Source organism: Acartia tonsa, chromosome 12, assembly GCF_053477335.1.
Source record: "Acartia tonsa isolate MP-2025a chromosome 12, ASM5347733v1, whole genome shotgun sequence".
Taxonomy (NCBI): Eukaryota; Metazoa; Arthropoda; class Copepoda; order Calanoida; family Acartiidae; genus Acartia; species Acartia tonsa.
The window spans coordinates 20767366-20793002 of NC_137271.1; the positions used below are offsets into that span (position 1 = coordinate 20767366).

Genomic DNA, 25637 nt, shown 5'->3' on the forward strand with positions numbered 1-25637 from the left:
TCATTGGGGAATGGGATGTACAATTACATAAATATATCGGCCATTATCTTATCCCTTTAGATCACTGCAATTTTGACAGATTTTTAGTTCAACTGACTCATAAAAAAACTTCCTACTTTTATATTTGTTTAACATTTAATACCAAAACGAAATATATTATACAATCAGAAACATAAATCAATCAAAATGAATTTATAACTTTATAAGTGCTTTTTTTTTCAAAGGAAATAAAGTTTAGATAAAAAAAACAATAAATTTTTTTTTGAATTGAAAAGGAAAATTTGAATAATAGGTATCATAAATACAAAAATAAACAATCTTTAAAATATTGAATATACTTTTTTTTTTTTAAATTTAATGCTAATAGAAAAAGAACTATATTAAAAAAAATCAATCTGTTTTCCATTTCTAAACTGTGATTTCTTGAAGAATAAGATAAGAAAAAAATTTCAGAGGTTTGAATTAATATTAAAAAAAAGGGCTCGGCAACCGCGCATCAGCCGCATGTAAGCCTCAAGGAATTCAACCGGTTTAAATCTAAGGCTTAGTCTCGGCTGCCGAGCCCAAAATAAAAAGAACCTATTTACTAACATGTTACATAAAATGAAAAAATGCTAATAATTAGATATGCTCAATTTTGTTTGCACTATTCACAAAGTCATGCATGCAAATATTTAAACTAATATTTAAATTTTGCCAATAAATATTGCATTTAAAAAAAATGGAAACATTAGCCAAATATTTTTCTCTTAGCATAAATTCTAAATTTATGCGACAAGAGAAGAATTATAAATGGTTGGGTTGTTATAAAACTGTTAAAAATAGCAAAACTCATAATAATTAGATTATTATCTAGATTATAATAAACATAATTCATTGTTAGTAAGACTATGAATAAGATGACCGCATGGTAGCCCACCAGTCGGAACCAGGATGAATTTTGTGATGAAAGGACATTTGGACCATTTTGAGAACAAATTTTGATCTCTGGTGGATTAGATGCAACATTGTTATTATTGGGCGTAGCATCATCTTTAATGGCTGTTGTATGAGGAATATTGTTGGCTGAGTCTTTAGAAGTTGTTATCTCATCTTCAAACACTTGTGAAGGTTCAGATAAATCCTCAACTGCTAAGGAGTTTGAATTAACATCTGCTGAAGTTATAGCTGAACTCAAATCTATTGATGTTGATGCTAAATTTGACTGGCTAGTTGAGGGTAACACCAGCAAATTTGACTGGCTAGTTGAGGGTAACACCATCAAACTCCCAAAATCATTTGCTGATGATTCTAAAGATCATGTAGAGTAAAAGTATTAGAAATTATATTTTTAAAGAATTATTAAATACTAGCGGCTATGCCCCTAGAGGCTTCTGTGGGCACTTCAGGGGAGGAGAAGTCGACACCCCCTCAAAATATTCAAAAACCTTCCCAGGACTTTTGAGAAGCTTCACTGATAAGGAGAACCATATTGGTCCAACAGCTAGAGAGATCTTTCAGTACACAGGCAGAAACAGATCCTGTTACTATTAGATAAGGATGTAAATGCATTGGTTAGTTAGGCCTTTAGAGTATGTGAATTAGGTTTTATACAGAAGAAATAAGTCAAAGTAATCTATATATATTTTTCACAATAGCCCTGAGGAAGTCGAATCTTCATTCTCTTTGTATTCTGTTACAAAAATCACATGATCAACTATAATTTATCAATTGCAAATCCTGTTCAATAAATTATTGAATTTTAGAAAGAGAGGGGACAATTGGCTGTTCATTACACTAGTCCCAAAAGATTTATCATAATGTTTTCTTATTCGTTGGCTCAATAACTTTGGAGACTTTAGTAAAATTTGATTCATTAGGTTAAGTATTCAAACGTTTCAACCACTAATTTTAATCTAAAGAAGGGGTAATTTTGTGTATCATCATTAGGGATGTACAAAAATTTAACAGCAATTGTCTTATCCCTTTGAATCCCTGATTAAATTTACTAAGAATTCTTCTTTTATTTGATAAAGAAAGTTAATAATAGATAACTTTTTTCTTTGCAATTGATTCCTGAAAGTGATGGAGCTTTAGAAGATGTCCTTGATGCTAATGATACAAAATCAGGAAACACAATATTGGACTTGAGAACACCACATGAACTTGCCAAATGCCAGAGAATCAGAGCTACAGCAGATAGATTTGCAAAAATAATTAAGATTAACATAATCCAGAAATCAACTATTGAAAGAGGCAGCTTAAATTCTTGATCCAGTTTGTTGTTTAGGAAGAGTCTTACTTCAGAGGCTGCACAAACTTCTTTACTATAAAAGATTCTTCCTGGAAGCAATAAGCCAAGTATCAACATTGATATTCTCTTTGAATGAGTATTTAGTCGTTCATGATCTAGTTCCAGAAATTTATTCGGAGCAAAAGTTTTCAACAACCAAAGGAGTGAGATCATCAAGATGTTCCAAGACACAGGTGTCATGATGTATCTAGGAGTTAGCAGATGACAAAGCAGATAGGAATTTTCTTGAATTCCTTCCAGAAGAAACTGCTCAAAGAAGAGAACCATAAAGTTAAAGATGATGATGTAAGCATAGTAGAGCTGGTAGCTGTAACTGATGGAGTGATTGAGAAAATGAAGAATTGTCTTATTGGTAGGTGGCCCACTTTCAAGGAATTGTCTGCAAATAAGTACAATACAAATATCAGAAGTGGTAATATCTTACTTGTAAAAAGAGAAATAACAAGTACTCTGCCCAGAGCTTTTTTACTCATAGTTGGAATTGGCAGAAAAAAAATATAAAACTTGGGTATCTAATACATAAATTTAAACATAAAATCACCAATCAATGAAGGACCTTTGGTAAGGTTCCATGACAAACGTAGGAGTGGACAAACGCTGGAGTCCCAAACATTGGAGTGCGACAAACGCCGGAAACTTTGTTTAATGCCCCCCTAGTTATTATTATGACGCCTAACGGAATAGGATTTAATTTTAACCTGAAAAATGTGAGCAATGTGTTTGCTGGTAAGAAAAGAAGACAACGAATGGCTAAACTCAGCCAACTTGGGCAAAAGAAAATGAGTAGATCAGCAATGAACAAGATGACTAAAGCAAGTTTATCCACCATTTTTGATGTCTAAAATAAACAATTGCTAAAAGAGAATGTTTTGTAAAGATTCTCTGTACCAATATCTATCCAGTAAATGATTTGCTTTGTCCATCGGTCTGTCAGTCATGCTTCAAGACATAAATACTTATTATTTTTTTTAAGGTTTTGTGATTTTCTAAGATTTATATAAGATTTTTCTATTTAACAAATGAATATATTCTCTATAACTCACTTTGTAACATTGTCTATACACGTTTTTTTAGCAGTACTATTTATCCAGCAGTTTTTGAGATTTTAAGATTCAGATAAAAAATACCGTACTGCTTTATATGACAGGATTAGAACTTAAATTTTATTTGTGTGTTTATTGTTTAAAGGATCAACTAACAGTGAATAAATATCACTAAACCAAATTTTATGATATTCAAATAAACCAACCCTGTCAAAAATTATTTCAACTAAAGTAGTTGATCCATCAATCCCAATAACGGCAGATAAACAAAATTTTAAGAGATTGACTCGAGAGGTCCCTCCACTTTTCATTTTTGTTTTTAAAAATTTAATTTCTTTTTTTTTTGGTAAGATTTTTTAATATTTTTTTCCAGTTGCGATTCCTCCATTGGGAGGGTGGAAGTATCCTCCCCATTATAGTAATAAACCTTCCCTGGAGCTGAAAGAAGCTTCACTGTAAAGAAGAACCATTTTAGTCCAGCAGTTAGTGAGATCCTTTGGTACAAAAAGTAAGACACACATCATGTTATCCTAATATATAAAGTAGTAAGTTTTTTTTTGTCAGTAGCACAGGATCTCGCTAACCGCTGAACCGATATGGTTCTCCTTTACAGTGAAGCTTCTTCAAGGTCCAGGGATTGTTTTAAACTATTTTTGGAGAAGGCACAACCACCCTCCTAAAAGAAATCGCCCCTAGAAGAAAATGACTAAATTTTAAAGTGTGGTGGGTCTACTTCCCCTACCCCCTCAAAGGCCACTAGATGCCCCTAGTGGCGTAGACCCAAATTTTTATATAAAGTACTTTTTAATGAGCCTCATTTTAAAATTCAAACAGATAAAAATCCTACAAAAAATTAATCAAAATTGTTGATAGGGGAAGTAAATTTTCTATTATTGCTCTTAATATATTTTAATATAAAAATATATTAAATATGTAAATATTTAATATTGAGATATTAACATTTTTTTTTATATTTCGCCAGAAAACAACAAGGATCTACAGGGATAAGACAATTAGCATTAAATAGAGCAACATACAAACTAATTTTAAACTAAATTACCCCTTTTGTAGAAATTTAAATTATTGGTTAAAAAGCTTGGACAAAAATTAAAAATGGTTATAAAACTTTGGGACTAGACTACCACTCAATTTAGGCACAATACCCCCTCCTCCCCCCTGGAAAACAAGGATTTTTACAAGTATCAGTGAAAATAAATCTATAAATATAAACTACCTGGCCCCCCTTTAGAGGACCTTTTTTTTGTCTGCTAGCAACTTGTTATTTTATTTAGCGGGGTGGCTTTGTTAATATTCCCGATGTATTGGTTGATTTTCAAAGACCCAAAATGAAAGTCAGCACAGTGTAAGAATACATGAATAATAAGCATCTCGTACAAATCATCACTATTTAACTATGAAAGATCGTTTCTAATCTATCCCCCCTCCAATTTTTTCTGTAAAAATTATGTTTTCCTTTCTGAGTAATTTGAGTGCTATAGAGTAGCTACGCTATTAACAAGAATTAAAAAATAATTTTAAAATATATCAAAAGGAAAGAATGAGAACATTCAGATAAAAAATAATGAAAAAATAAATATAACAGTTGACCTACTTATATTTTGAAAAAAAGAAATGAAGACGGGGTAAACATTTTATAAATCACGTACCTATACTAAAAACAGTCAGGATTCGGCGGCTGCTGCCAATATAAAACAGTTTGGATGCTTATATATTTTTACTGGTTGGTCAGATCGCCATGTTGGCAAAGATCTTCAGGACCAAAAGTTAGTGACGTACATCCTTAATGATGATAAACCAAATTAATCCTATAGATTAAAATTTTAAAATGTTTGGGTTAACCAATCAATATATAATAAAAGTAAACAAAGTTTTTAAATGAACGAATGAGAAAGCAAATTTAAACTTTTGTTATCAGCATAATTTACATGCCAATGTCCCATCCTTCCTAATATTTAAATAGCACCAATATATGAAAAAATAATGCTTCAACGCTAAAAATCTTCTAGAATCTAAACAACAAATCCTCGAGCAACTGAAGAAAAATCTGCATAAGCTTAACTGCTTTGCTTATGAATCTAGAGGGCTAGGTGACGTTTCGGGTACAAGTCCTCTCCATGCCACCTTGAACATACTCTGCATGTGAAATACAATGTAACGCGCTCAGATACCAAGGGTATTAAGTAAGTTAACACCCAAGATAAAACCAACTCTTTGATTGCATGCAACCAGGTATAAGGTATAACCAACAAGCGAAAAAAATCTAAAATAATAATATTATGGGGGGGCAAGTGGAGAGGTCGTCAATTTTACGATGTGTTGCCCCCCAACGACAGCTGAAAAACACATATAGGTTTCATGATTTTCCCCTGAATTTATTTTGTTATTGGTATAGGCTGGCATGCAACACCTTTGTCTGGATGTCCTTACTGTATGGTAATGAGTTACGCCTGTCTATGGGCCATGGCATTCCTCCTACTCTAACTATTTATGTCAAGCACCTGACATTGCAGCAGTAGAAACTATTTTCAACGTCTTTAGTTTCGATGCGGTATTCTGCCGACACTAAATACTATCACTTCGCCAATAACGAGCGGATAAGCTACGTGTTAAGCTAAGGTCACGGACAACTGCTTTGCTTAAGTCAAATATTCATTAAATTACAAAGAATTTGGTATTTATTGTACATAACAGAATGTAAATACAGCTGTACTTAAATTATAAATAGTTCTAACTACCAAATATTAAAATACACGCAAATAATAATTTTGCACAATTATATAAATATAAAAAATGTCAAAATACATTTCAAAAACTTTTAAAACATTTAAACATTTCTTATCAAATAACCAAAACTACCATGTATGTGTGTCATAAATTTAAGCAAAATTTAATTTTCAATATATACACACATGTAAAAATTCCATTATTGCAGATTCATTGATATTTTTGAAGCACTATGTAATCTTTAATATTTTTGTTCATATCTGTCTTGATTAAGTTTCATATTTTTGCAAACTTTATTAGATATTTCTTTCATCATATTATAAACGGCTTTCCGCGGATATAGAATGTACAATTATAAGATTAAAACCATTTTTTTAGCCCCGAGGTGCCGAAGGCACAGGCAAAAAAACTGGTTTTGATCTTATGATTGTACATTTTTATATTCGTAGAAAGCTGGATATAATACGATGCTAGACATAATTTTTTCGTATGGATGAGAACCGGTTCCTATCCACCGGATTCAAATGAATACGAGAAAAGTAGTAACTCACCCCCCCCCCCCCAACCTTGATTTAATTATAGTGGCTAATTAAATTGATAACTCTTAAAATGCCAATAAACCTTAAAACTAAAATCAACAAAATACATAAACAAAATAATTTTCCATAATGCAGCACAACAAAATAAGAGTTGATAATGTTATTAATTATCAAATAATATGAAAAATTAAATCTTTTGCTTTGATTGTTTTTAGTATCAAATGACATTAAAAATTAATATCTTTTGATCTCCAAGTGCATTTGATTGAAAATAAAGTAGTGTACTTCAAAAAAAGAAATAAAACTTTAAACTTGCATGAAATTTATATTATTGATAAAGAAAAAATGTGTTTATAATAACTTTCTTTTAATAGCTATGAAGTCAAATATTTGATAGTTAAATTACTATATTCAGAATAACCTCACATAGAATTATTGTAAATCAAGAGCTTTCAGCTTTAGATTGTTTAACTCTTCTTTAGATTTTCTTATATAACTTTCTTTGTTTGAATCATAGGACCAGAATTCTTCTATATTTCTACCAAAAGCTTTGATAATTTTAAGTTTTGAGGTATTACCACGATCCCTCTCATAAAGTCGTTTCAATCTTGGCATCACAACAACTGGGAGAGAAATATTTGTAAAGCCATCTGAACTGAGAAACAATCTTATCTCGCATAAGGTATCCTTGTTATTCTTGATCAAGGATAGAGCAACATCACCAGGTATAAAACATAAGTCTAGGTATTGTAGATTTGGTATCTTTATATCTCCAATATCACTGTATGATAAGTTAATAATAATACTCAACTTCAACCTTGTAATTGTATTTTTATTACACTTCATCAAGGAAAGAGCTTTTACATTCATTATTTCAAGATTTGATAGATTTGGTATATCTATATCGCCAATATCACCTGAATTCAACTTCAAACTCTTAATTGTATTCTTGTGACGCTTGATCAGATCAGACACCATAGCAGATTCACCAGAAAATTCCAGATGTTGTAGCGTTGGAAATATGAGATCTAATTGTTCATTAACAGGTTTGGAAAATGCTAGAAAAAAATTTGTAATCGTTCCTTTGTTAGCTGCATTTACAAATGTGTTCACAATGTTTAAATCATTATACTTAAGTGCTAAAGATTTAAGTTTAGATAGACGAGGCACTTGAAGTACGGTATTGTTAGATATCTTTAAATACTTAACACCAAGATGTTCCAGCTTGTCACCATACCTGGCCAAGATTGCCTCACAAATATTCTTATGTAAACCCTCATCAACACTTTGAAAAGAAATATCTAGCCTTCGTATATTTTTAAAATCCAGATGAGGCTGCAACAATATTTCTGGATATATCTTCAGTGAAATCCCCAGTGCGGATATATTCTCCTTATTAAGGCTTGTTAATATTTCCTTTATTTGGCCGCTTGTTAATACTCCTTCTATTAACAAAACTATATTTCCAGGAGGTGGATTTAACTGTAGATCCAATCTGACTTTTGGCCCATATGATCTCTTAATTGCATTTGAAAGAACTTCAGATATTTGAGAATAATTTCTATTATGAACACTCTTGATTTTATAGGTTCCAAATAAAGATTTTAGTGTCTTGGAAGCAGTGGAAACCACAATAAAACACCTAAAATAAAATATAGGAGAAATAATCAAAATACTACCTAACAAATATTTACTTAAAAATTTAAATCTAAAAAAAGTTACCCAACATTATATAGGTATGTATCACTCTTTTTTTGCCTTTTAAAAATGTATTCAAAGACACATCTACATTCTAGTACTTATATTACAAACTTTTGGGACTAGTGTTTATATCAGTTTAGTGTCACCTTCCTTCCTGAGAAATACTGCCAACCCTTGCTTTTATGCTATATTCAGGGAAACTATGCAAACATTTAAATGTGGATGAAGTATAATTTTAAGTTTGGAAAAGCTTTTTAGATTTTGATTCATACCATTTAGAGACACATCTCATTTCCTTCTTATCCTCTGTAGAACAGTAACCCATAATTATGCCAATAACCTCTGGAGGCAAGTCTTGGAATCCTTTACCAATAGCCTAGAAATTAGCAAACTTTAATGTTAAATGCACTGCAAGCCAACTATCATTATACTTAACTGTCCTATTTGATTTAAGCGCGAAACACTGTGTCTATGGATATATATGCTCGTTCGTTCAGGTATTAGGCTGAACTAGAGCACTCTTAGGGGAATGAAAAACCGTACTAATTAGCCATAAGTGCAAGGCCCCCAACTCATCATAAGTTGGTTGAGATCTCTGGTCGAAATTTCATTCCTTAATCGTCATGGGGTAATGGCGCAATGGGTAGGGTGTTGGCCTGGTAATCTAAGGGTTCCCGGTTCAAGCCCCGCCACGTGCAAAATGAACTCTGATGAATTAAGCCATACTGATGAGCCCTAAAAGGGCGAAACACTGTGTCTATGGATATTATATAAAATAGTAAGCTTTTTTGTCTTTAGAGAAGGATCTTCCTAACCGCTGAAATGATATAGTCATCCTTAACAGTGAAGCTTCACATAGGTCTCGGGATGGTTTAGGCTATTTTATTTTTAGCTTTAATCCTTCAAATGACTTAAGACTATTTTTTTCACCTCCTTACCCCTTTGAAGACAATTCACTAGATGCTAGGGGCATAGCCGCTAGTATTATATATTTTCCATAAAACCACACTAAATCTTTTGTTAAATAGCTGAAAAACCAAGTAATTTGTATACTCATTGTATGCTCTCTAGAGAAAAAATCCGCGTAAGTAAAAAAACACATTTCACATTTCCCTCACAATGTTATGATTACACACAGTAGGGTTTCTTTTCTTTTAATGACCTGAAAATTTGTCTTAATATCTAATCTTAAAACTTTAAAGTGCATTGAGATTTTTAAAATTTTTTGAGACTTGAAATTTTATTAGGTAGCTATTACATTGTATGATTTTAATTATTGTGTAAAAGGATCTAAGTCTGTTTGTGCCCCCCCCTTCCTGAAAAATATCGCCCTTTAAACCTCCATTAATGTTATACCTTGGCTTGATTTCCTTGCAACTCCAATTTATTTCTCTTTTTAACATTGTGTTCAGGGTTAGCAGAACGCTTATCTCCAGGCATTTTAAATTTCTGAAATATGCAACTTTTATTAGACATAACCTGGGGTAGCTTTTGTTGTTTGTCAGGTATTACAAAAAATCAATACAACAAAGACGAATGATCATAACAAGTGTTTTAAAACAAGGATGACAAGCTTTAGTAAGTGATCAACAAATCAATGCGCCAAATAATAATGTATAAATCATTGGTTGAAAAGTTTGGAGAGTTTGTAAAACCCAATCAAGAATAAATTAAAGTCCCCAAAGTCTTTATGCGAACGAATTGTGTTTTTTTTTAAGGCAGGTTTAATATTAACTTTTAGTTGTTTAATCTATATAAAATGTACATCTTTACAGCTTATATCAACAACGAAATTATTCGAAAAATATCACAAAACCTGTTTTCAGTTGTCGTTGGGGGTCAACACATAGTACAATTGACGACCATAACATCTTCCCCCCAAATATTATTTTAGATTTATGGCTTGTTGCTTAGGTATACCTTATTCCTGACATCTTTAGAGTGAAGCTTTAAGGCAGGGCCTGGTAAAACATCCAACGGGGAAATACAATTTTATTCTAAATACATGTAAGAGCTTCTATCTATCTATCTCTAATACAAAAAAGAACACTGTCTGTCTGTCTGTAGCTTAAGATCTCAGTAAACACTTTTTTTTATCCCACTTAAAGCATTTAACGTACCAATATCTTTTAAAAATATGGAACCTTTTTCCTTTTTTTAATATGTTAAATGAAATAAAAATGATTTAGTAAGACACCTGCCATAATCAGAAAGCATGAGATTATAATCTATATGAATACGGTCCGTCTCAGGAATCTAAAGGGATATGACAATGGCTAATAAATTGATGTACATCACCTATAATGACAGACAGAAATACCCCTGATTGTGGTTGAAACGTTTGGACAATCAACTTAGTAAAGCAACTAATCTAAATTCAATAAAAGTCCCCATAATTATTATCCCAACGAATAAGAAAACATTATTATAACAGCCTAATGAACCCTCCTACATTGGGTCCAATATTTAACTATTGTTCAATGAATTTATGCACTTTAAATGTATTTTATCTCTATACAAAAGAATGCAACATCACTTTATTTGCTTTGCTACTATAGAACTTAATCATCCTTGTTAAAACAAATTAAGGGGTTAATCACAATTTTTCTCTTTCAGTCTTCTTTAGCTTATTTTTAATGTCTTTGCTATGATGATTAGCCTCTCCATAATCAAGTTGAATTTTGCAGAGTGCCTGTAATGGCTTCAGCAATGGGGCCACTATCTCCTTCTTATTCTCTAAAAAAAAAATGAATTAAAAGCCCACTTAATCGATTGATAATATAATACCACTTAGACTTGGGACGAAATCATCTTGCATCAAATATACAGTAGAAATTTAAAAAATCATTTTTGTATCATTAGGTAGTTTTTTATACAAGAGGGGGGGGGGGGAAGTTTTGACACTTTTGCGTAAACAGTGATTATAGGCTTTATCTTTGGATTGAGAGGATATGTTATAACAGAAAACAACATTCTTATATGGTAAATTTTCCCAAGTCTTAAGATTTTTTGGATAGGCCTCTAGGTTCAGGAGCTGCAGGCCTTCAGCTGGTCTCTGGACAGGTAAAAATCAAAAGTAATATTTTTGTTGAAGAGATAAAGGTCAACTTATTAAACAAAATATGCATCTTTTTTTTCAAATATGTAGGTAAATAACATTTGAAAATATGAATATTTTATTATATAAAATGATCTCTAACTCTCCAAAAAGAAATTTATTTTGATTTTTACCCGTTCAGAGACCCAGCCCCTGCCAATAACAAAATTAATTCAGGGGAAAATCACAAAACCGTGTTTTTCAGCTGTTGTTGGGGGGCAACACATCGTAAAATTGACGACCTCTCCACTTGCCCCCCAAATATTATTTTAGATTTATTTTATTGTTGGTTATACCTTATTCCTGCCAGAGACCACCAAGAGGCATGCAGCTCCTGAACCTGGAGGCCTATCCAAAAAATCTTAAAACTTTGGGAAATTTTTCATATAAGAATGATTTTATCCCTTTTAACCTATCCTCTCACAGCCCATACTCACTGTTTACGAAAATGCGACAAAACTCCTCCCGCCCCCATCTTATAGGAGAACATATTTTTAAAAAAATATTGTTTAGATTTTTACGCATTTATATGGGTATAAAAATTTACTGTACAAAATTTATCAAATAAAATTATTACTAAGGAAACCATAAAAAAAAACTTTTTTAAGTTTATGGTTTAAAAACGTGAATTTACAATGTACATTTTATATACCATGTCATATATAAAGAAATTAACTTTTAGTATTGATTCGCTGTATTTCAGGTCGCGGCAGCTACGACTATGACTCAGATTTAAACCTTTTTGGATTCTTAGAAGACATTTTAAAAAAAAAGGGATTGACATACAAATACTTTCAGCCGATTTTTAAAGCTTTTTAAATCTTAGATATGTTTACTTTTGATTTCTCAGGATCTTAATGGATAATGATGAACAACTGTTCTGTAGATTAATAATTGGTGTAACAGTTTGTACACTTATAGCTGTATTGCTATCAACCTATCAAGGCATTAACGTTTCTAAGCCAACAAATGACATATCGTGGGCATCAGTTGATAATTTTTGTTGGCTCGAGGAACCGGACTAACAAAACTGGTATTAATTTTATGATTTTGATTTTAATATTTGTGGAAAAAATTATCTGTGATACGATGGTATATATGATTTTTCTTTATGTCTGTTCTAATCCAGCGGATATCAATCAGTTTCTATGCCATACTGTAAATAATATTATACCTAATATAGCTAAGGCATGAGTGGCGATTTCAATTGTAGATAGGCCATGCACAGAAGGCTGGGTTCGAACCACGTACTGACTTGTTTCACTGAAGAAAAAAAATTGAATTAATTTATGTTAATTGTTTTGTTGACTTTTGTTCAATTATAAATAATAGATTCACCATTAGATTAGAGTAAAATAATAGAGGGGGGAATGGGTTATATAACTGTATGTCTTCACTCCGTGGATCCTCTGTTGACTTTTATACTACACCATTTGAGGCTAGGGTTCTTCACACTTCAAATTTACAAGATATTTAGTAGTGGGAGGTATTTTGCCAAAAGCGTCGCAAATATCAACACAGCCAACTCGCTACCAAAGAGCAGAAGCCAATTTGCTAGCAGCCGAAAAAGGTCCCCAACATTGGACCCAGGTAGTTATCTGTACATTTATTGATTAAATATCATATTAATCAGCTATGAACAGTTTAATTTCCTAAGAGAAAAGTTGGATCTACTGCAGTTCACGGTAAAATATTGCTGGTAACGAATATTGCCAAAAATTTATGAATTTTCAAGGCTGCTAGCTGCCAAACGGCTGAACGTACAGATCATGCCCGCACACTGTTTTAAGCGGCATAAGAAGGCCTACAAATAATCTGGAATAGCCATAAATCAATAATGCATAATTATCTCGCAGTGCAGAAAAATGCGCGAAAAAGGCCTATTTTACGCGTTTTTCTTCAGTGAAGCTTTCACTGTGCATCATTAGATCTTGGCTATTTCAGATTATTTGTAGGCCTTCTTATACCGCTTAAAATTGTGTGCGGATATGATCTGTACGTTCAGCCGTTTGGCAGCTAGCAGCCTTGAAAATTCATAGATTTTTGGCAATATTCGTTACCAGCAATATTTTACCGTGAACTGCAGTAGATCCGAAAAGTTTTATTAGCTTCTACTAATTTTTTTTCTCTCAAAAATTCTGTCACTTATATTGAGGGACTGAATCATATGAGTGACTAAATATAAACATAAAACTTTGTCTGCTAGAAATTTCCTTTTTTAAAGATAGACAGATTATTGTGTCTGATTGACAATCTAGGGTAATAAATCTATAAATAAAAAATAAAATAACGAAACCTATATACATGATTTTCAGCTGTCGTTGAGGGCTAACACTTAGTAAATTGACAACCTTTTTATTTGCCCCCCAAATATTATTTTAGTTTTATTTCGCTTGTTGGCTATACCTTATTACTGCATATTTTCAAAGAAAGAAAACGAAGAAGATTTTGTCCTTTCGAATTTTCAACAAAAGGCAATAAGTTATTATTGCTTACCTTAAACTTAATTTGATTTGTTTAATCTGGTGTAAAGAGGGGTTTCTTTGAAACATCTTTTTGGCCTAAAAAACAAAAAAAAATAATTCTTACCTACTAAATTTACTTTATTAGCACCGACCAAGTTTTTGTTGTGTGACAATATCATCCTCTTGTAGAGGAATAAAATACAAATTTAAGATCACGAGGGATGTTTCTTTGTTTTAATTCTAGCCTCTAGAGGGAAAGGCAGTGGAGCAGGTTGTATAAATAGCCTTAAACTATCTGAAGCCGTTGAAAATTACAACCCATTTGATTATTATTTCCTAAATCTTAAACTTAACATTAAAAAAAACTGATTAACTAGAATTGCAAAAAGAAAATCAACCAATACTGGTGAATTGTAGAGTAACCTAGCTTTATAAAGGGGGGGGGGGGCGGGAGTGACACTTTTTGAAACCAAAACTAAAAGTCAACAAAGGAACTCAACTAAAAAAAGAGTTACAGGTCTGACATTTTGCATGGCAGTTGCTATATAGGGGTACAATATGGAACTGTGAAGAAACGGCGGCGCAACCGCCGAAAACCGCCGAGAAAAGGAAAAAAAAATTCAGCGGGAAACTGCGGTTTTCGGCGGTTGCGCCGCCGTTTCTTCACAGTTCCATATTGAACCCCTATAAAGCAACTGCCATGCAAAATCTTAGATCTGTAACTCTGTTTTTAGTTGAGTTCCTTTGTTGACTTTTAGTTTTGGTTTCAAAAAGTGTCACTTTCGCCCCCCCCCCTCTTTTTCAAACCTGATCCCAAGTACCATCAAGGATTAGGAGATTTTCTATATTTTCATCTGGCTCGGAGGAATAAGTTAATTCTCTAAATAGGTATTATTCTCTTAGGAAATTTTTCTCAAAACTTGACAATTTTTATACCCCCCCCCCCCCAGAAAAACGGCCCCCTGGCCTGCCTAGCCGCGGGCGGTCGGCCCCCTAGCCATATAACGCAACCTAGCCTAACCTAACCCAGTCATTTAGTCCGGGGGGGGAGGGGGGGAGGCGAGTATAATTGAAAAAAATTGAAGAAAAAATTCCTAAGAGGATAACGCCCATAAATAATACTTCCGCTTTGTATACATATGTTAATGGTAGTATGTTTTATATACTAGCAGAGGTGCCCATAGCATCTAGGAACTGTAGTAGTATGGTTACTGGATATAGCAGAGGCATATTAATTTAACACAATTCCTAGAGTTAATTCTTAAAAATAAAATAGCCTTAAACGGATCTTGGACAAAGTAGCCTATACTGTTAATAAAGGTCATGGCCACAGCACTCAGACCCCTGGCCTACCTAGCCGCAGGCGCTCGGCCCCCTTGCCTATAACCTAATCTAACTTTACCTATATATTGTAAAAAATATTAAAAAATTGAAAAAAAAATCTACTAACCACTTTTTGTAAAATCCACGAAATTCTAAACTATAAATAAGTTAATGTACATTAAACATTCATGCATAGTAGGGTGGGTCGATTTTGGACATTTTTTATCTGAGGCCAAAGCGGGGATCTGCAAATGATTTGTATGAGTATAAAACACCTCTGGATGGTTTAAAACCGCTGACGACCAGACATTCAATTGTATAGCTATTTGTAAATGGGAGTCAAAAATTTATTGAATCAGAAATATGGCTTCATGGTGCTCCCAGGAAAGGCATTGAGGAGTAGAATCAGGAACTTTTGACCATTTCAAAAAATCTCATTCCTAGCCTGAGAAAATCTAAAAAACCTCTACAAATTGGACAATTCTCATTAAACCTTTAAAAAATGTGTTTTTTTAGTGATTTCTAAGGCTAGGAACGAGATATTTTAAAACGGACTAAAGTTCCTGATTCAGCTCCTCAAGGTCTTTCCAGGGAGCACCATGAAGCCATAGTTCTGATTTTAAAAAATGTTTGAATGTCGTCTTTGCATATTATGTAATAAGTAATCAAATATATTTTTAAGTGGTCAGGTTCTAAAACTCAATTTTTAAAAATTCTATTTCGGTCAGAAATGTTTTAAAGGTTAATTTTATCTGTTGCATATCCCCTCTTTGTCTAATTCCAATATGAACCAGCCCTAATACATAGGTTAGGTTAGGTTATAGGCTAGGGGGCCGAGCGTCCGTGGCTAGGCAGGCCAGGGGCCGAGTTTTGCGGCCATGACCTTTATTAACAGTGGAGACTACTTTTCCTAAGTAAATGTACGGCTGCTACTTTGTCCGAGGCTACTTTGTCCAAGATCCCCTTAAACTATCCCAAAAATGAAAAACTCAATCGGCTCAGTAGTTAGAGTCTAAGGTCTAAGTCACTGGTATGTTGAAAACTAGCTTTAGCGCAACAAATGAAAATGCCACCTTGGAGCGCATATACACTATTTCTTGGGTTTGTCTGAACGTTCGTCTTTTACAGGGCAAGAGAATATGTCCATGCATTACTCACGCACTAGGGAACTAGAGGGATAAGACAATACAAGGCCTGATGTTCTTAGCTTTCTGTATCAAAGTCTTAAATTTTCTAAATACGCCTTTTATAACCCTATTTTAAAGTTTTTGCTCATTCAAATTGTGATTCGTTACTTTTCATATTAGGAGCCAAACAAAAACAAATCCAATTCTTATAATACAATTCCATTCAGGAAGACACCATTCTGTTTCAAAGCTGAGGAAATGACACAAAAAGTTAAGAAAACTCACCTGGCTTCGGCTCCAGGATAAAGTAAAGCTGTTGACTGCGATTCTAGGATCTAAAAATAAAATTGTAAAAGACAAATTCAATTTTTGGAAAAGTTGGAATGACCATTAAGATGCAGCAAACCATTAGACATATTGGATTCTTCATTTTAATAAGCTAATTAAACTAAGAATGGTTTTAGGCCAACTTCCAAACCGACTAATATTTATTGGATTAGAACCGGCTCTCAGCCATAATGGAAAAAGATTTTCTTTTCACCTGTTTTAATTCTTTATCGTTGCCTGGAAACTTTCTACTTTTATAAACCTAAAATAAGGTATTTTTAAAAATCTAATTTTTATTTTAATCAATAGAAGTTTACAACATTTTTATCATAAAATAATAAAGTACCCACCCTCCTGTCTCCCAGAGAAAATAGCCTTAAACTTGTCCACTAGCGTTTCCAACAAGGTTTTTTTTTTAATACAATTGCAGACTGTTGGATAAGACAATTGCTGATATATTTATGGACATCACCAATGATTATATACAAAATTACCTCTTTTCTAGGTTATAATTAGTGAATAAAACGTTTGGATAGGTACTCAACTTAAAGGGACTGTGAACGTAAATTTTTCTCATCTTAATATCAAATCTTAACATTATCTCATTCATAATATCTCACAGATAGAGCAAAACGCGCTTTTGTTTGCTTAAAAAACGGCTTTTTCCGACGATTTTTATAAGATACGGGGAAAGGAAGAAATTTTCCGTATTATATAAAATGTGCATTAAATTGCTTTTTTCTCCCATTATAGCTAAAATTAAACTTTTTCACATAGTTCTAGATTTTTCCTAACAGTTAAGCTGACTTTTAACATAATCCTTGCTTTAATCCAATGTATAGTTACTTAGAAATTGATAAAATAAGCAATATTTTTTTATTGAAAACCAAATACAATAACAAAGCCAGAAACAGGTTTTTTATTAGTATCCAATTAACTTTAAATGGCCCATCTCTCGCCCACCTTTAATTACAAATTTGTAAATAATAAAGACGCAATATTTCTTTATAAACAGTCTGATAAAAGTGTAAACTAATTCTCCAAAGTGGGTTATTTATTGTTTAACACAATAAAAAAAGGATATTATTATTTTATATAACCTATGAGATTCAACCCTTTGTAGACAGTGAGGTATTTTTTTTGTCAATAATACGAATTTAAAATATGTCTTTATTACCTAATTACTACGTTATAAAAAAACGAATTGGCAATTTTATAGCATAAAATAAATCCTTAACAGTAAGTAAATTGTTTCAACTATATATGACAAGCTAAATATCCCTACAAACATTATAAGAAACAAAAACGTTCAGATTTTCCCTGTTTTTTCCTTTTTCCCTCTCAAAATACCATAAAATCAAGGCATTATTTCTGGATATTTTTGTGAATAGGACATTTTTGGTTGATCAGTGTAGTGAAATGTGCTTAGTAAATGTTAAGATTTGATAATCAGATGAGAAATTTTTACGTTCACACTCCCTTTAATGAACACTCTAAAAAATTCAAAAAGTTCCAAAGGTTGCTAAGCCAACGAATAGGAAAACTTTATTATAAAACTTTGGGGACTAGTTAAATAAACAGCCTATTGTCCCCTCCCTCCATGGTTTATTTTATTTATACCTGGCATGAATCAGCTGCCAGCCCTAGTTCCAGCAGTCGTCCTGTTCGGATTTGCCGCTTTTCTTCATTTGGGTGCTGTAGTAACATAATTTTTATCCTAAAGCATATTTGAGCTTTCAAGTTTTGAATGTGTATTACGAGAATGTGTGATAATACGAGACAAGGAAGTTTAACAATGAAAATCACATCCTTATATAAAAGTAACAGGATGTTTGTCAGTATGTCTGTTTGTTTGTACTAAATGACCTAACCCCTCTAAACCGACATGGTTTTACTTTACAATCTACTCCCTACAGATCCTGGGAAGGTTTATACATATTTTTGAAGAAGATATCACCATCCTCCCACTACAAAAAAAAATGAACTTTTACTTTTTAATATCTACTAAAATTGAAATTGGGGAGGAAGGTAGACTCCCCCCCTCTACCCTAAGTGTCCTTAGAGGTCTCTGGGGTCTAGTTTATTAGTAAAGGAAAAAATTACCATGTGAAAAAATAAATAAAATAAACACGTTTTTAATAAAGAAGAATCTACCAAAGTTTTAAGAATTTGGCACTTTTCAAAATACTTACAAATTAGTCAAAGTAGAAATACATTTACTTTAAAGATTCTGACCTTAAATTCTAAAACAAAACACAAAACAAAATTATAAATTTTTACACTGCCTCTTACCTAGTTTTTATTCTTGGATTTGGAATATATTCGCATAAACACACTCTTTCTGGCCTCTCACACTCTAAAATAATGGATGGCGGTTAGTTATTTTTAACCAGCTACAAGTTTCACTTTATTAGAGTACATAATAATCTGGTGTAAGATCCATGCAATAATAAATCCATTTCTTATCATTCCTTCACAAAGTAATGATTAAATTAGATCAAATTATCTATTAGGGAATTTTAAAAAAAAGATTTTGTTTAAAGTCCAAACTGTCATAAAATAAAAAGACATACCTACCAATTTTAATAAAAATTAATAGTGTTAATTAAAAATAGTTTTGCTTATTTGTAAACAGAGATAGTGAAAATATCTAGGAGAGCTAATAACCTTCTAATTTTTCATAAATATGATGAAATGATTAAGTTATTCTTTGAAGGAACCTCTGCCCCAACCTTCCCTAAAGTCTATTGGCGCATTTGCTATAAAGTAAATGCACCAAAACAAACATTAATCAGGCTTAGTAAACAAATTTTAACTGTAATTATAATGATCAAATTATTGAATGGGAGTTTTAGGTTCTGAAGAAACGCAAACACAATTAAGTTTACCAAGAATTTATTACATAACAAGGATGACAACATCCATAAAAGCGAAGCACTGAAACGGTAGGACAAACGGACATTAACACTTATATAGTGTCAGAACTGAATAATCAGAATATAAATGTATAAGAGTTGAAGCAAAATCTTAAGTAAACCCCGAACAAACATATTATGCAAATCTGAATTTTCAAAATAGCAGCTTTATTATTCATTTAGGATGATTTTACAATACATATGAAATGTAGATGCCTCTTTTGGTTACAAAATTCCACTGTTATTTTTTAATTAATCAGCACTAATAAAGCACAAGATCTCAAAAACAGCATTTGGGGGAAATACTGGTAAACAAACATATTATGCAAATCCAAAACAAAGCAACAAAAAAAAGGTTTTTGGCACTTTTCTCCTCTTTTAAAGATTGACTATGATAAAATAATATTTTTTTAAGGGATTTATGCATTAATTATTATGAAATATAGTTTAAGGTAGAAATTAATGATTTTTCTAAATAAGAAATGATTGAAAAAAATAAATTCGATCCCTATCACTTTAGAGGACAGCTGCTGACCCCCAGTCTTATGGATAAACCTAAATACATGTTAAAGATAAAAATTACCCTGAAAAGTATACAAAAATGTTTTTTTTTTATGTGTTAAAAAAATTCATTTTAAAATCTTGATTTTGAGGATGATGACCTTTCAGATGCTCCTGTTGGTGGTGATGGTGAGCCAAATGTTATCTAAGTACATGCCCATTACAACAACTTGTCTATTAACCTATGTACCATTTTTTGTAGTCATAGCAGCCTCCAATGGAGCCTTCCGACAAGAAATATAACCATCTTCTAAAAACTACAGTATTCACCTTATGAATTGAAGTAAATAAAATTGCAATTCTTTTTAATAATGCTGGGCTGGATGATGCTATAACTACAAAAATTGGATCATAGTTTAATATATAAGTTGTCATCATGAACATGCACTTTGATATCATTTGGCTCACCATCACCACCAATAGGGGCATCTTAAAGGTCATCATCCTCAAAATCAAGATTTTAAAATAAATATACGAGAATTCTCCAATAAATATACAAGAATTCTCGTTTAAATCTATAAACAATTATAACTATTTTAATGCTAATATCGCTAATTTTAGGCCAGAGTCTCCAGAGTGTACACTTTGTATACTAGACCGGAATCTACCCGCACCCAAAGAGACTGCCCAGCACTTTTATCTGGACTGTCCTGTCACAACTGATATTACAACCAACTACTTCACAGACTTTCTACATAATATTCAACTCAATTTTGACGCAAGCTGGCTGTTAGTAGGAGTTCCAAAAACGCTCACAAGTAATATGATAACTGTTTTAAATATTGAAATTATACTTGTGTTATATTTCATCTTTCAGTCAAGACTGAAAAAAAAGCTTCCATTAAATTCAAATCTACTTGAATTTATTTCCTTTCAAAGGAAATTTTTGCTTAAAAACAAAAGGTATAAACTAGGATATGAAAAATTAACAACAATTCAATTTGACCCTGGATAAATTTTATTCCTACTCTGTCTGTTATTCAGCTCAAGTATGCTATACAGGGTAAATACCTAGGTAAGGGACCAGTCGATAATGATCCTTCATTAATCCTCTGGCGACTCGTAAACCTAACAGGGTCAGAGCTGTCTACTATCAGAATACCTGTCCTTGCCCCACTCATCTTAATTCAGTCTGCCAAGCACATCTTATATGTGATACACTATTTCTTTGAGGCTTTATTGATGACTGGGCTCAGGGAATACCACAGGATGTCTGTCTTAAATTAAAGGGGCAATAACAAGGTAAGGGACCAGTCATCCTCTGGCGACCCTTGTACCTAATAGTGTTAATAAAACTGTCCATGCCCCTCCCTTACTTATTCATTCTGCTAATCACATCTTAAATGTGATCCATTATTATTTTATGAAGACGTAAATTATGACTTACAATGGATTCGTAATATTTTTCTGATTCTAAAGGTATATATGAACCCATATTTTTTTACTTGTGAAATGATAAAATTGAGTTCAAAGTTTTTATTCTCGTGGGTTTAAAATAATCGATTTTTTCAATAATTACCTGACAGAATTGAAAAAGTAAGGTGTCAAATTAAAGATCTTACTATTTTTGTTCATAATGGCCATTTTCTTTCTTTTTTTTGTTGCATTTTAGTACCTTTAAATCGAATTAATTTTTTTTTTTTAAACTTAAATTACTTAAAAAATAAGAGGTCTACAAAAAAACCGATTGCATATCTGAATTCTATGAAAAATTTTACATCTACTACTTACTAAAAGGACCGGCTAGCTATAAAAAAAAAGTTGATACAACTTCTTTAGATTTGCATAATATGTTTGTTTGGGGTATAAATTTGTAGAAAAACAGGATATACAGGATAATGCTTAAGGACATACTTACATTTTAGGACTTGATTATAGAGTTGCTTCGCTTATAACATCATACTTTGTTGTCCCAGGAATCAATATACCAAAAATCAGACCAATCGGATGATTAGATCACATAAAAATTTGTTGTTAAATAAGTAAAAAAATCTACATGTTTAAAATGGACGTACGGACATTTTGGTAATTATTATGGAGTTGCTACGCTTTCTAAATCTTACCTAACTACTATAGGAATCACCATGCAAAATTTGAAATCGATAGGACAATTCTAACATGCCCAAATTAATGAAAAAAGCTATCCGTTACGGACGGACGTACGGACCAACTCTAATTATAGAAAAGCTTCGCTTTTAAAAATGTTTAAAGAGAAACAAGGATAACATGATAACATATAAAAAGGAATCAAAGCACAAATCCTAAAGGTAAATTTTCTTTAGTAGGTTGTATGAGCACGGGTTTAGGTCAGGGGGTAGGTATATTAATTTTTAAAATTGACCCGGCTGAGGGGGGGGGGTAAAAACATACAAAATATGTTGTTTGGGGGGGGAGGGGGGAATTAAGAGAAATGAAAACATTTTTTCCATTTTTCTCTTGTTCTTGGTGAAAAAAAACTAAAATAATGTATGGGAGGGGGAATAATATAAATAAAATAAAGAGTTTTGAAATTTTTTTCAATTTTACCCCTTCCTTGCTTTAAAAAAACAAGGAGGGGAAAAAAAATAAAAAATTTTGCAGCACGGAAAAAAAAATGAATCTTGTGCAGAATATACACCCCTGGTTTAGGTTTTATCAAAAGCTTTATTTATAATAAAATAAAATTTTCAATAAACATTTAACGAACCATAATTTTATACAATTTTTGATACATTTGGGTTTCGCTATTGTAAGTTTTCAAATGTTCAGTCTTAGTCAAATACACATTTAACTCATAAAAATGTTTCATGCAGGTCGGGATCCCTCACTCAGTATGTCTTTCTGTATGTAATACACTCTTTATGTTCTAAATAACTCTGTTTAGAGACGAATCTTTGTGATTTTAAATACAAGTTTACATCTTAAAGTTAGCTAGGTATTTTTTGCAATTTATTTCAAGTTAGGTAAAAAATTAAGATGGTAAAAATATCTTCCTGGGAATTTTATGAAACTTGAAAATTACTATATTTTACAGTAACCACAAAAAAGCTAAGTTTTGCAGAAAAGTACAATCATATTTGCAAAAGAGCTAACATAATTTTTGTACTTGTTATTTCTAGAGAAACCAATAATTTTTACAGTTTATAATTCACTAAGAGCAAACATAATTTTAGTAAAGAAAGAACTTCCCAAATGAATAGTCATTCAAATAAAAAGACATTTTAGTATTTACATGTATTTTCTTTTCTGTCCTTAAAAATAATAAGACTTGCTTAGTTCAACAAAGTCTTGTTAACTTAAAATTAGTAATCACATTAGTTTTACCTTTTCTATATTAATATCTGCATTTAAAAAGCATGTAACCAAAAGAAACTATGCAGTTTTTAAAATATCAAGACTTGAAAGTGTGAGTGCGAATGGGGCGTTTGTCCAAATTTCAGTATTGAGACTGCTCTTCTATGAGTACTACTAAAAACCTACTTTTACTGCAATACACATAGACATTCTCATCGTCGGTTCGTTTATTTAGAATGCTTATCCCTCTATTCCCACAAGTATAATACGAATTTGGTTGAGCTGGTGGAAGCTCAACAAAAGACCCACGCGAAGTATTATATTGCTTTAACCTAAGAATAAATGGTTGGTTTTGATATTCGATCGGAATTATATAAGTATATTAAGTATTAAGGAAGGAAAATGTTTTTATAAAGTGTATTTATATTACAAGTGAATAAGTTAAGTATGAAAATATTTACAGGATAAGTGTTAAAATCATAAGTAGTGTAGGACAGAAAAGTGCCCTAAGTCCCAAGCAGTGAATTGTGCTAAGTGTTAGAATTCTAACATAAGGCCTAAGCTCAATTCATGCTAAGTACTAAGGGTCCTAAATTTAAACTACAATGCATGCCAAACAACTAAGTCATTACCTTTTAAAGCCAGAAGAGAAGTTAATGGTAGGAGAGTCAATGAATAACTAACTTATTTTAAGAGGTACATGCTATAACATCAGCTTTGAACCAGGATCTTAGTGTTTGTCTGTGCAATTAAATGTCTGTATGTTAATTTGTGACGTAAATCAGACATGGTTGTAGGCATACATATTTGTACTGATTGGTTACATGGTTACTTTAACAATAAACATAATGTCTTTAATAAACATAATAATATTATCAAATCACATACAAATTTCCATGAATAGGCTAGCGTTACCCATATATGGTGTTATATAGGTAGAGATAGGCCTATGAATGCATAAAAGGATACAAATAATGCCTTGGGCCTAGCTAAAGTAATTGTGTCTTGTGCCTGAATGCTACTTGATAATTGCAGGGGCACATCAATCAAATATTTAGATTCTACTCTATATAGTGTTAACTTTATATCAAGCATAGATAGATAGTCTGGATGCGAAGCATTTCTGTAAAAGTCTTATATGTACGTTCAAAGAATTTGAAAATTGAGGATCGCATCTCCAAAAGTATTAGGTACTACTGTAACATATGAAAAGTTTAAAAGGGCAATATTTTAAAGAAATCATCTGGACAACTATCTAAATGGTCCATGATGTTTTCTTGTTTATTTCTATATAAAATTCTTAAGTTAAAATGTATTTTTCCCCACAAATCCTTGTTTGCCAGTTGCCACAGTACTAATTAAAGATTTTTATGTTTTACTAGGAAATAAGTCAGTAAAGGCTATTCTTTTTCACAGTTTTGTCATAAAGTGAAGAAAATTTGACTAAACTAGATCTATTTTCTTTATTTTATAAAAAATATGCTTAGTGTAAGACTCTGATCTATCAAGTTACACAAATAAAAACTCATGTAAAAGGAGTATTTCTTTCTACATACAAGTCACCATTTTCTGCTCAAATAATATTTTGCAAATTCCCTTTTACCTTTTATTTACAGGACTATTAAAATGAATCTTCTCAGACTAATGTACTATACAGGTACTACTTTTCTAGTTAGAATTGTTATAATTTTTAGTTTTAAAAACTTAGCAATTACATCTGATTAGGAGATAGAGAAAAAAAAAAAGGGGGGGGGGGGTTAATGCAACCATCTCGTAATCAGTGTGCAAATGGCACTTAGAATTCGAATTTCCATCTGAACTTTTTCAGAAGTAATCCTTGGTAGGTCTATTTTCCCTAAATCAAACAAAAAGTTGGATTTAGCCGTTTTTAGCCTATTTTCAGGGTAAATCCATCATCAATTACGTAGGAATAAACTTTTTAAAACATATTTTTGGTTCATGTTAAATGAAAGCAATAACCATTTTAAAAACTTCTAGTACCAACAGCTACCGTCTAGAACCGTTTGATAGCATTTTGGAGTGGCAAAGAGTATTATGTGGAGAAAGGTTTCGTGACTAATTTACACTATAAATAGCCGAAAATTGGAAAATAAGCTGAGCTGCCAGCCGTTAGCCGTTACTTTTCCAACTTTTTGTTCGATTAAGGGAAAAATAAACCTACCAAGGATTACTCATGCAAAATTTCAGTTGGAAATTCAAATTCTAAG

General features: G+C 32.0%; 1 protein-coding gene across 4 annotated transcripts in view; it reads right to left on the bottom strand.

The window, feature by feature from the left end:
* Nucleotides 1-1645: 1645 nt before the first annotated feature.
* The window catches only part of Dtwd2 (DTW domain containing 2), a 35264-nt gene continuing 11272 nt past the window's right edge, over nt 1646-25637 (bottom strand). Inside the window, exons 2-11 of one of the 4 annotated variants that reach the window (XR_013884881.1) lie at nt 18953-19016; nt 18281-18377; nt 16875-16922; nt 16619-16668; nt 14691-14763; nt 13915-13979; nt 12593-12681; nt 10858-11057; nt 9678-9894; nt 8594-8697 (exon numbers count right to left, since the gene is read on the bottom strand). Coding sequence is in view for 1 of the 4 variants with exons in the window: in XM_080180114.1 (XP_080036240.1) it covers nt 10918-11057; nt 12593-12681; nt 13915-13979; nt 14691-14763; nt 16619-16668; nt 16875-16922; nt 18281-18377; nt 18953-19016 (626 nt within the window). In the remaining 3 variants the exon portion in view is untranslated. Of the gene's footprint in view, nt 2170-5003; nt 8263-8593; nt 8698-9677; nt 11058-12592; nt 12682-13914; nt 13980-14690; nt 14764-16618; nt 16669-16874; nt 16923-18280; nt 18378-18952; nt 19017-25637 lie in introns of those variants that run through there. The other 3 variants (XR_013884880.1, XM_080180114.1, XR_013884879.1) reach the window with 3 other exon arrangements.